Raw genomic sequence first — 12,244 nt, forward strand, 5'->3', positions numbered from 1 at the left:
ACCATGTAGCAAGCGCAGTGTCCACCCCACACCCCCCTCTGGTTGCAGCCGCAGCTGAGGTGGAACAGTCCCCACCAGGCTGACAGGGCGGTTCCCCCGTGTTTCCAGGCTCCCCGCCTTTCTGCCTGGGTCCTTCTTCCCCAAGCCTTCAGCAGCGGGGAAGGAGTCGGTGCCACCGCCTCCCGCTCTGGAGGGGGCACTCTGAGGTTCATTCTGTGGGCTCTTCAGAGGGCCCCAGGGGGATGGAGCCCCTGTCGCCCACAGCCGTGACCAGCCCGAAACCCTTTTCGGGGTGTCCTCCTGCCCCACCCCTCTGGGGAGCACCTTGCTAAATAAGCTCCCTGCACTCACCCGTGTCCTTCTCTCAGGCTCTGCTTTTTGGGGCACCCGGAGAAGCACGATACCCCTGGAACCAGGGAGTCCACGTTTTATGTGCATGTCAAGCTTTTCTGACACAGGGGGCGCAGGAACCATACTAAGGAGAATTCTATCAGCAGTGAAAACAACCTGCAGATTTCAGAAGGGGGGCATGACTGGTCCGGATCCGGCGCTGGGAGGAGATGAACTCTGGTGGCTGCGTGACGCTGAGGTTGAAGCAGCAAGAGACAGGAGGCAGGGAGGCCAATTAGCAGGCGATTACAGACGTCCTGGCAGGAGGGGATGATGACAGCTGATCTGGCCGCCCTTTAGGGGAGCCTTTGATTTATAAAGCACGTGAGGCTTCACACAGACTTGAGAGGGAGCCTTATTTAACATCCCCGGGGCTGTGGTTTTGTAACACTCACGTTCCTCGCATTCCACATGGCTCTCTTTTATCTCCTGCTTTGAAAATTTTGATCGGTACATCACTCTGATGCTACGCATTTTCATTTTGCTCAATTCTGTGTTTTCAGGATCTTGACATCGGTGTGAAGCATGTGAAGGTTTATGTCGATGGAAACCTCATCTTTGATGGCCAGTTGGACAGAGGAGGTGGGGAGGCCCCCGCTGGCCAGACCATCCCGGTCGGCCTGCAAAATGAGACAGACGAGAGAGCGGAGGACACCGTGAACGCCCCCTGGGAGGACAGCAAAGATGGCCTCACAGTGGCCAGCACGGATGGGGACGAGGAGTGCAGTGTCACTTACTCGCAGCCGGCCGGAGCAGCCGTGGACGTGAAGCTGTCTGCACCAGGAAATTTATGTGGTGAAAGGACAAATTCTCCTGACTGCATCAAAGACAGTTTGTCTGAGCGAGAGGACGATGTCAGCTTGTTAGTGGCCCCCACCTCCGTGGGGGGGGTGCCCACGGCCCCTCCCCTGGCACCCCCTGACCAGGAGCTCTCGCTGAGCCAGCAGCTGGAAAACCTCACAGGCAGAAAAGTCTCTGAGCCACCAGGGAAAACGCCATCCTGGCTCCAGCCTTCTCCCACAGGGAAAGGCAGGCAGCAGGGAGGCAGAAAGCCAAAACCCCTCTGGCTGAGTCCTGAGAAGCCTGTGGACTGGAGAGACAGGCTTCTGTCAGAGGATGTCGTGTGGGTCGGTGAGGGTCCTGGAGAGACGGAGGCTGGGGACAAAGGCCCCAAGCGTGAGCAAGGGCGGGCGAGCACCTGGAGCGTCATCTCGGGGAACAGAGCCCAGAAGGCAACCCCCAAAGTCTGCAGTGATGACTTTGACATTTTCCACCAGCCCGCCAACAGGGAGCGCCCGGCCAGTGGGAGGAGGGGCCCCAAGAAGGATAGCCCCAGCAGTGGTCACGGCAACGGCCAGCCAGCCGGCAGAGGTAAGCTCGAGAGGCCATCTCACCTGGTTCCGTCATCCCTGGGGGGCCACTGACTGACACCAAGGCATTTGCTCCCTGGACCTCAGTTTCCTCCTCTGCAAAGCGAGGGGTTTCTTCTCAACCAGGGGTCCCAGATTTACTATCTCAGGCACCACAGAAGTGGCAGCAATGAGTGAAATGGGCAAGACACACTTTGCATGTTAAACTCGTAGACGTCGTCATGGCCACCAAGATATGTCCCTTTGCTCTGTGTTTCTTGCAGTGCCTGGCTTTTCCAGTCTCGACTTTGTTGTCCCACCTCAGAGGGGGATGTTGGTCTCTAATTACTTCACTTTTTTCTTTACTGTTAGAAAAATAGCACAAGTGTACTGACAAATGGCAACTGCAACTTGCCTGGGTGCCGGAGGTACTGTAAGGAGTGGTGAGGGCTGCAGCTAACTGGTGAGGGCGGTCGCACGGCCCGTCGAAAGGGACCGGCGGCTGCTCCACCCCGGCTGCTTTTGGCATTCAGGAAGGCAAGGCCAGGGTGCCCGACACCCCTTTTCCTCTCACCCACAGAAGTCAGAAACACAGAGTAGTCTTACTTCCCAGCAGTGGTGACTTAAACCAAGATTGTTTATAAACCACTGTGTGGGTCAAAAAAGAAAATACACGTCTGCTGGCAGGGCTCACCTGCTTTGTGAACTTTGCAGTAGATTATCTCGGAGGCATCTGGAAGGAGGGGCCCCACGGCCGGGCTCCTGCATGTTTGCCCTCAGGTTTGGCTCCTGGGCAGGAGTGCAGCATAGCAACGGGGGGTGAAACCATTTGAACCCCAGCCCGGCTGCTTGTAGATCTGGGATCTACAGCACCCAGCACTTCCACGTTCCGAGCCCAGCAGCGTCTCCGTCTATAAAATGGGCATGAAGACCCCTCCCCCCACCCCCTCCTCAGTGTTGGGACGGGTGAATGAGACGATGGCTGCACACAGTAGTACCCAGAGCCCGGCACGTGGAAAGGGCTCCGTAATCGGCGGCCATCGTTTCAACACTAGCTTGTCCATCCTTTATCCTCCTGAAAGCACTCGAACCTTCCAAGGCAGGGCTTACCCCAAGGGCCTTGGAATGTAACCCCCACCCCACATCATGGGCGCAAACCCTGCAGCCAGACTGCCTGGGCACGCGTCCTGGTTTCTCACGGCCAACCCACACCGTGGGCAAGTCTGAGGCCTTCTCTGAGCCTCAGTTTCCTCATCTGTAAAATGGTGCCAATAGTGCCCATCTCATGGGTGCTGGGAAGGTCAGATGAGGGCATATGTGTACAGTGCCTGGCACCTAAGAGCACCCAACAGACGTCAGCTGCTCCTATTATTATTATTGTTAATATCACCATCGTCACTGTCCCCACTCGGTGACACCGCCTCTTGGTGTATGCAGGCAACACCACTGTACAGCTGACCCTTGAACAACATGGGGTTGGGGCACCAACCCCTTGTGCAGTCGAAAATCCACGTGTAACTTCTGAATCCCCCCAAACTTAACTGCGAATAGCCTTCTGTTGGTCGGAAGCCTCACCGATCACATAAACAGATCAACACGTATTTTGTATGGTACACGTATTATATACAGTATTCTTACAATAAAGTGAGGTAGAGAAAACGTGTTATTAACAAAATCATAAGGAAGAGAAAATGCATTTGCAGTACTGTACATGTTTATTGAGAAAAAGCTCATCTCAGCAGACCTGCCCAGTTCAAACCCGTGCTGTTCGAGGGCCAACTGTATATACATTTTTCTCGTGAATCATCTCAGTCCCGACTCTCACTGACTCATAGGCAGACCCCGACGGTCTGCATTCAGCCCGTCTCCACTCAGAAACGTAGAGAGTTTGTGGCCTCGTTCAGACCCCTGAAATGTCACTTAGGGCACAAGAGCAGGTCCCTCGGACTCGGCGTGCCTTCCTGTGACGAGCGACTGGCTCCCCTCTGCCAAGCGGAGCTGCCCCTGCTGGCTCACCAGCCCTGCCCACCCCGCCAGGACTTAGCTCTGAGACTGGGTGTCGGGGAGGACATCCGAGGGGGGGGAGGAGAACTGAGAAGCTCTTTGAGGGCAGAGACGGTCTTATCTGTGATGGGATCCCCAGGGCCAGGTGCCCGGCTCCCCGTGGGTCCTCCAAGTGTGGGAGGAACGGTGAGAAGAAGGGACGTGATGGCTGGGTGTGTGGCAGGTGGCAGCGGTATCCAAAGGAGCTTATTTACTCCTCATGCCAGCGTCCCTTTACAGATAAAGAAAACATGGGTTTAAATAACTTTCTTCGGGGCGCACAGATAGTAAGGGTTAGAGCAGCATTGGGACCAACGTGATCCTGCCCCAGACTCCATGCTTCGAACCACGATCCTGTGATGACGCCCTGTTTCCACAGCCACCGTCAGCCGCTCCCCCTGGGAGGCCTGGTAAACAGACCCAGAGCCGCCGGGAGTTCTGAGGTGATGGGCGTTATTCTAACTTGTCCAAGTTCAGAAGACTTTGTCTCACTTTAATTTGTTTCCAGACATTTCACTGCTTGGCTCAATGACACATTAAGAACAGAGCCCTTGAGATCTAATGCTTGTTAAGCCAGTCGTGCTAAAAAAGAGAGTTGCTTTGAAATTTTCAGTGACCCATTACATAGAGCCAAATCCCGTAGCCCTGCCCTCCCGGAAAGGTGCAGGCTGAACCCTCCATCCGCGCTGGTAGAATGAATGGCTGCCAGGTTCCTTCTGGCACTGGAATTGTGTTGTCACCATAAGACAGAGCCTGGAGAGTCTTCCGCCCACCAGAATATCTCATTGTAATAACGTCTGCATTTTGAAAGTGTCTTCATCAGGGGTCAGCTGGCTGCATGTGAATGAAATCTTTTCTTGAGGCGTAAAGGGGGTGTTATTTGGAGGATGCCTGAGGCGCTCTTGGACCCCCAGAGTCAGGACGTGTAACTGCCCTTCCCATGGAATTGCAAGGAGGAACCAGAAAGCTGGCAGTCACCAAGGAAGCCCCTCCCTGTCTCCCCAGGGCTGCTGGGTCCCGCCTCTGCTCTTCTACAGGTCACCGGCTTTCCTTCGCTCTTCCTCCCGGGATCGGCTTTCTCTGATCTGTGCACACAGCAGGAAATGGCCTCGCAACCCTAGCGTGACACAGTTTCCCGGCTCTGGCTCCAGCAGCCAATTCCAGAGTCTCAGGGGAGAAGCTGATTGGCCAGCTTGGGTCAGGTGTCCATTCCTTGTTCAATTGGCTCTGACTGACGGGAGGCCCACAGAGAACAGACACAGCGCTGTCATATCATCTCCTTACGTACTGTTTCATTTCCTGTTTTCTTAGCAATTAGCACAGACCTCACGGTGATGCCATCGATTTTTATAAGCGCGCGTAGAACTTCGTAGTTCATCTTCTCCACTGAGGAGTTGTTTTCTCAGTCCTGTCATCTGTTGGTGGCCCCTCCCAGACCGCGCTGATGGCAGACCGAAGCAGCAGCTTTCTGTCGTCTATTCCGATTTCTGAGCTGAATATTGACAGAGACGGGACACAGCGCTGACCCCAGGGGCGCCCCGCCTCCCAGGACTAGCGAGTCGCGTGTTCTCCTGCAGACAGAGGGACATGCGGGTCCCCAGTGTGCTGTCACATCTCCGCGGTCCAGGACCAAGTCTGCACCTCTCTGCCTTCATGACCCGGGGTGTACCTACTGAGGAGAAGAGGTCGGAAAGCAGACGATCCCGCCTTTCTCGCACAGAGAAGCCCAGGCCGACTCTCTCGCAGTGACGCCTGGTGCTGTCTCCTCGGTGCTCTTGCACCCCGACCCTGGCCATTCATCTCAGCCCACGGAGAGCAAATCACAGTAAACCAGAGTCTGATGATCCGTGTGGGAAGCCCCTCCTGCCAGGTGTGAAGCCGCAGTCCTGCAGGAAAGGGCAGGAGAACCCCCCGGGGTCTTTGTTGATGGCTGATGAGGAGGGGAGAGGACAGGTGCAGGAGAGCTGACAGGTGGGCGGCAGTCCCTTCGCCTCCAGGTCTGAACGCGGGGTGTAAAGGTGATGCCAGCCGTCTCCCCCTTCCCTGAACTTGTGCCAGGGTCTGTACCAGGCACTGGGACACAGCAGGAAGAGGGCAGAGCAGGCTCTCCAAGGAGGAGGTGAGAAGAGCCAGCTCCCTGGGGATCTGAGGAAAGAGCATTTCCATAGAGGGCACAGCAAGGACAAAGGCTCTGGCGTATCTGCGGGCCAGAAAGGCCAGCATCGGGGGAGCAGGGTGACCAGGGGGAAGGGTGGACAGGTGGGCAGGGCCAACTCGGGCCCCTGGGGGCACGGGGCGGAGCGGGATTTCCTTTGCTTTTCCTTGTTCTTGGCGAAGCAGAGACAGTCCCCCCTGAGAGACCACATTTTAGGCATGTGGAGTTTGAAGTGAGAGCGGACCTTCCAAGGGATTGTTGGAAGTGGAAGGTGGTGCCTGGGGGACAGAAACCGGAACTTGGAGCCAGGAACTGGGGGAGGCAGAAGGATGGAGGAGTTGGGGGGCTGGGATGAAGCTGAGGCCTTGGCTGCAACCAGACTTAGGGTGTGGGGAGGAGCTGAGGCCCCTCGACACAGAGGGAGGTGTGACGTCTCCTGAGCTGGTAGAGGGCGACTGTCCTGCCTGGGATGTTGCTCCTGAGGAAAGATTGGCACTGCGAGTCACTTTGAACTTGGAGAAGGTCATTTCAGTGGAGAGCATTGTTTGCTGTGTGGGACTTGTGGATGCAAAGGGACAGAAAGCCACCAGGTGTGACTTCAGGCACAGCTGAATCCAGGGACTCTCCGTCTCTCAGCTCCCGTTCCTGCGCGGGCTTCCTTCTCGGGCACGCTCCCCCCCAGGGTGGCAAGGTGGCCGCCGGCAGCTCCTTACCTGCATCCCGCCAGCTCAGCAGCCCCCGTGGAAGGAACCCTCGTTCCTTGCACGAGCCCAGCTCAGAGGGTTGCTGTCAACATTTGCCTGGATGACCTGAAAGTGGGGGATCCCTGAAGGAAAATCAGGGTGTTGTTCCTGCAAGAAGGGGAGGTGGAGTCAGGGAGGGCAAAACAATAACTCGACAGAGAGGAAGCGGGTGGCAGGGGTGGAGAGAGGATGGTCTTGATGGGGATGCAGAGTGACTGCAGCGAGAAGAGGGCGCCCCAGGGTCAGGCCGCTTCCTTGTTCTTTCAGGTAGAGAGATTTATGCATGTCTGCAGGCAGGGAGAGGGGAAGGTGCCAGTGGGGAAGGCGTGATTGAAGATTCTGGAGAAAGGAGATAATTGATGGAGCCGGGCCCCCTCGGAGACAGGCAGAAAATGGAACGCAGGGCACAGTATGATATGAAGGGAGCAGAAACAGAATGTCAGTGTCATCAGCTGCTGTTTTTCCAGAATGACACCCTGAGTTGGCAGTTAGCCATGGCGTGGCGGAGAGGACAGGCCACTGCTCGGTGTCACAGAGCTTTGTATTGTGCAGGGAGGAGAGCAGGGCCTCGGAGCCAGGCCCCCTCCTCTCCACGTACTGGGGACACAGCTGCGGCTTTTGGAGCGGGTTTAGCCACAGGTAGACGTCAGTTCCTTAACCTTGCAATACACCTGGGTCGTTCGGTTTCTCAATAGCATTTTTTTTTTTCTGATTGTAAAAATAAACATGTAGGTGTAGGGGACCCAGAAGATAAGATGACAAAGAAGGAAATAAAAACCCTTCCTGCTCACCACCCACGAGGTTCACATTAACGCACTGCTGCTTGCCGCTCATCCCAGGATAAGCTGCGTCCAAAATGAAAAAGCGCCGCTGGCTGTTTTTCCTTTACCTTCTTTTCCGAGACCCCCACCTACCTCTAGGCAGCCCTTTGAAACCACTGTGGACGTCACGTGACTGTGACAGCCGTAAGAACAGACCCTTGCGTTGCTAACTCTCAGGCCACAGGTCACGTACGTGTCTGAACTGGAGAGTGACTTCTGGCAAAAGTTCTAACAGAACCAGCTAGACCTCCCTTGATTTGCATGGTAGTTGCATTCTTAGAAAATTCCATGTACCCTGGAAAATACTTTGCTTTTTGTAAACCAACTAGGTGCCAGACTCGGGTAAGCATAAGCCGTCTGTTACCAACCTGAATGTTGCATGAGCTCCACTGCTCTGCACGTGGGCCATGCCGTGCAGCGCAGGATGTAACACCCCTGGCTCCACCCATCAAGTGCCGGGGGTCAACAGTCATTGAGACAGCCAAGAGCAGCCTCACTGGTTTCTAGAATGTTCCCCTGAGGGCGACTCCACCCAGCGGAGAGCCATTAGATGAGACAGTGTCTAAGGGTCCCCACTTCCACACGCGCCACTAACGGGGCTTCCCCCGTCCCATGCCCTTTCTTCCAGACGGTGCCTGGTCCCCCAGGACGCCACCCCGCTGCTGCAGTGAGCAGGAGCTCACGCTGCATGAGTCCTGGAGCTCCCTCAGCGCCTTCGACCGCTCCCACCGGGGGCGCATCTCCACCATGGAGTTCCAGGGCGACATCCTGGACGACTTCCTGCAGCAGCAGAAGAGCAGCCGGCACAGCGACCAGCCGCCCCTCTGGAAGGAAGAGAAGCCGGAGCCGGTGCAAAGGCAGGACGACAGCTCCGCCGACGCGGATGATGGGAGCGACTTTAAAATCCCCGTCTTGCCCTACGGACAGCACCTGGTCCTGGACATCAAGTCCACCTGGGGGGACAAGCACTACGTCGGCCTTAACGGGATAGAAATCTTCAGCTCCAGGGGCGAGCGGGTGCGAGCTGCGAACATCCAGGCCGACCCGCCCGACATCAATATCCTGCCCGCTTACGGGCGGGACCCCCGTGTGGTCACCAACCTCATCGACGGGGTGAACAGGACGCAGGACGACATGCACGTCTGGCTGGCGCCCTTCACGCCTGGCAGGCCCCACTCGGTCTCCGTGGACTTCACGCACCCTTGCCACGTCGCCCTGATCAGGATCTGGAATTACAACAAGTCGCGGATCCATTCCTTCCGTGGCGTGAAGGACGTTGAGATCCTGCTAGACGCGCAGTGCATCTTCAAAGGGGAGATCGCCAGGGCCTCGGGGACCCTGACGGGAGGTATGCAATGTCGGGGAGGATGTTCTCGAAGCCCCTCCCTGCTCCTCTCGGAGGCTCGGAGGAAACACTGACCGCACTGGCTCTCACAGACCCGGCCCCGCTCCTCACCTTGGGCCGCGTGGGTGTGCAAGAGCTGAGCTTACGGAAACGCCTCGGCTAAGTACCAGCCTGAGGCCGACGCGGGGGTTTCTTCTGCAAGGGGCTGATTGCGGGAGGGCTCTCAGGAAAACCCACGGTGCAGGGAGGGGTGAGCAAGGATATGGTTTCAGGGGACCCAGCCTCAGCCTGACCCAGGGGAGCTCTGGCATGGAAACTGCATGGTTTGTCCTACGTGAGGCAAATTGGCAGAGCTTTGGAACCCTGCGGGCTCCCCGGGTCGGGGGCATAACGCCACATCTTGCAGGCAGGCCGCTCCCCACCCAGGATCAGCGGGGACCCGGGTGAGCCCCTGGGACCGTGCCTCCCCCACCCTTAGTTCCTGGCCAATCAGTGATTCTCATTAGATTAGGTCCCTTCATTAGATCTCTGCGGTTCTCATGGTAAAGAAATTCACTTACACACCTCAAGGACTGTAAGTGCTTTGGGGTTTGGTAGCACGGAGGTGGATGGGTTTGGGCTCCTGATCTCCAAACCATTGGAACTGGGGGTGACTTGACTCTTGTCTCCCTGGTAACCCATTCAGCCCCAGAGCACTTCGGAGACACGATCTTATTCACCATGGACGACGACATTCTCGAGGCCATATTCTGTTCGGATGAGACATTTGACGTGGATGTGGAGAGCCTTTGCGGGCTGCCGTGTGAGGAGGCTCTGAGACGGCCCAGCACAGCCGACGGCGAGGGGGACGAGAGGCCCTACACCCAGGCCGGCCTGGGGGCCGAGGACCCGGTAGGACTGGCAGGGGGCCGGCGGGCGGGCAGGGGCGCCCCTAGAGGTGTCTCCTAACGCAGAGCAGAGCAGACGGATGAAGATGGATGGCCCTGAGGCGGCTGCCGCTCCTCTTCTGACGTTTCCCATTCCTCCCCTTCATTTTTGATCCTGTGTGTCATATTTCATTCCCTAATGACTCTTATTTTACGTATTTATTTTTTCACCAAAGTGAAGCAGGACCTCAAATTTTAATCAAAGCTGGAAGAAATCCGTTCTGTGTCATCTCTGTGATTTAGAGGTGGCCGTCTGGGGGGAGGTTTGCTTTGGGTTGCGTTTGGATCTCTCCCCGTTGTTTCTGATGCGGGGACTTGAAATGCTTTGAATAGGCAGCCTTAGAATGAAGAGAATGACACCCCGGCGATCGTTTCTTGCTCATGAGTTGTGCTCCAGGTGTGTGCATCCCTCCCGACAACACAGTTCCCAGGGGCACAGAGCAGGAGAGTAACAAGGCTAGAACTTGAATGTGTGACTCCAGAGTCTATGCTTTGAATTAATGAACAGTTGTTTTACAATGAAGGGAGACCTTCGGAGCGAGGGTCAGTCCAAGTCAAAGAACCATAGTCAAGGTGAGGAGACCCCAGGTCCCCAGGATATTCCCAAGGCCACAAGGAGAAGCAGGGTGGGGGAGGGGTGGAACAACAGAAGCCAAAGGACAGAAGGTCGGCTCGGCAAGGTCATGACCCTGTAGCTCTGGCCTGTGGGTTCCTGGTGTTGGTTGGGGGAGGCCCTCCCACTTCTAGGGAAACAGCCGCCCCTCCACCCAGACAACAGCTGCTAGCCCGTGTTGACAGCTGTTCAGATTTGTTTCAAATGAGGCCCATGTTTGGAATTTTCTGTAAAATCTCCCAGTTTTAAAATGTTGGCAACTAATTCAAAATGTTTTCAAACCTTCTGCGGGCCACAAATCACGTCTGTTGTCTGGATTTCATCACGCATCTCCAATTGGGAGTTGACCTTGAGGTCTTTCAATTGCCCCGCGTTTTCCAAATTGTGAAGTCCCTTCTAAGGTGCTCTGATAGGATCCAGCCTGTGAGAGGCAGGGAGGGGCCACCCTTATCTGGGAGAGGAGGAACCTGAGCTCACAGGGGCCAGTGTCTCGTCAGGGTCACACGCCTAAAGATGGCGGGGTTGCACCCCCCCTTTCTGGATGTCAGGTCAGTGCATCCAGGGCTTGTCCCAGGAGGCTCAGGCAGGGCAGGGTGCTAGGGAGGGCAGAAGAAGGGACATGGGGACCAGGGCAGTGACCTTCCCTGCTGGCCTGAGGCTGGCCAGGGTCATGGTGCTTCTGGAAGGTCACCTCCCTCACCCTCCTCCCCACAGCGGGACTAGGGCCCCGAGAGGCTGCTCCCAGGGCTGGGCCATGGCTCATCAGGTTGTCACTGGGACTGAAACCCCATCCCCCCCAAACTCTGAGAGCCAGACAAGTGACTTCACTTCATTTCGCATCTCGGCTTTCCTGTCTGCAAAGTGCTAGAGGCACGTTTACCCTGACTTACGGTGCACAGACCTAACGAGCCAAACGAGACCCAAGAAGTAGGGCGTGGCGACCCACTTTGGCTGTCTGCAGACCAAGGGTTCTTTACCCGGGCCCCCCCTGGGAATTGCCAGCCACCCCAGGAATCACGGGGAGCTTTAAAACTGCACAGTCTGGGTCCCAGGTTGAGAACCACTCTCTATGGCTTGAGTTCTTCCTCCCCTCCCTCCCTGCCTTCCTTCTTCCTTCCTTCCCTCCCCCCCGTCCCTCTCACCTTTCCTTTCTCCTCCCTTCCTCCCTTCTTCCCTCCCTCCCTTCCCTCCTTGCTTTCCTTTCTCCTTCCTTCCTTCCTCTAGCTGACTAGATGAACATTTATGGGGTCCCTCCCTGTCCCAGAGCATCTAGTCACCTTCACTGGTCGTGTCAAGCTCCTCCCCTACCAATAAGACCTTCTGGCAAGGACTCAGACACTCAAGTTCTGAGCCTGTTCCTGTCACCAGTCACAGAGCTTCCACAAAGACAGGAAACATTAGAAAAGACACAGGGGCTTACCTGGGACACAGGCTGGGCCGCAGTAGCTGGAAAAATGGCCAGCCAGCTATGTGGGTATCACTAAAATCACCCGCTTTCCCTCTGTTTCTCTTCTCACCGGTGCACAGGTTCCAGGACTAGAGCTGCCACCCAGTGCCCCTGTCCCCGAAGTGACCACCCCAGAGCCGGGCATCTACCACGGGATGTGTGAGTAACCCTCCTGGGGTATTGTCTGAGGGACCTGCAGGGATGTGGGAAGTCATGGTCACTGGGACAGTTGCACAGGTTGTATACTGCACAAAGACCCAGGCCGTGGGGCAAGTGGGGGCTGAAACCAGCGTGAGCAAAGAAAACCTGCCTTGTCCCTGTCCCAGGTGGAGCTTGTCTTCTGAGAAGTCAGACATTCGGATTTTTATGTGTGATCTCCAGATTTTTAAATGTTGGTGACTAATTTTATAAT

The 12,244-nt window shown here is 56.2% G+C and overlaps 1 protein-coding gene across 9 annotated transcripts in view; it reads left to right on the forward strand.

Annotated features, from left to right (window-relative positions):
• Positions 1–12,244, forward strand: part of KATNIP (katanin interacting protein) — a 153,885-nt gene that overhangs the window by 119,230 nt on the left and 22,411 nt on the right. For all 9 annotated transcript variants that reach the window (XM_019754669.3, XM_088801399.1, XM_088801398.1 and 6 more), the window contains 4 exons: positions 894–1,761; positions 8,130–8,849; positions 9,532–9,737; positions 11,913–11,991. In XM_019754669.3, coding sequence (XP_019610228.3) covers positions 894–1,761; positions 8,130–8,849; positions 9,532–9,737; positions 11,913–11,991 — 1,873 coding nt within the window. The remainder of the gene's footprint in view (positions 1–893; positions 1,762–8,129; positions 8,850–9,531; positions 9,738–11,912; positions 11,992–12,244) is intronic.

This window comes from Rhinolophus sinicus, chromosome 10 (assembly GCF_057876585.1).
Source record: "Rhinolophus sinicus isolate RSI-liver-muscle chromosome 10, RSI-T2T, whole genome shotgun sequence".
In the NCBI taxonomy this organism is placed as follows: domain Eukaryota; kingdom Metazoa; phylum Chordata; class Mammalia; order Chiroptera; family Rhinolophidae; genus Rhinolophus; species Rhinolophus sinicus.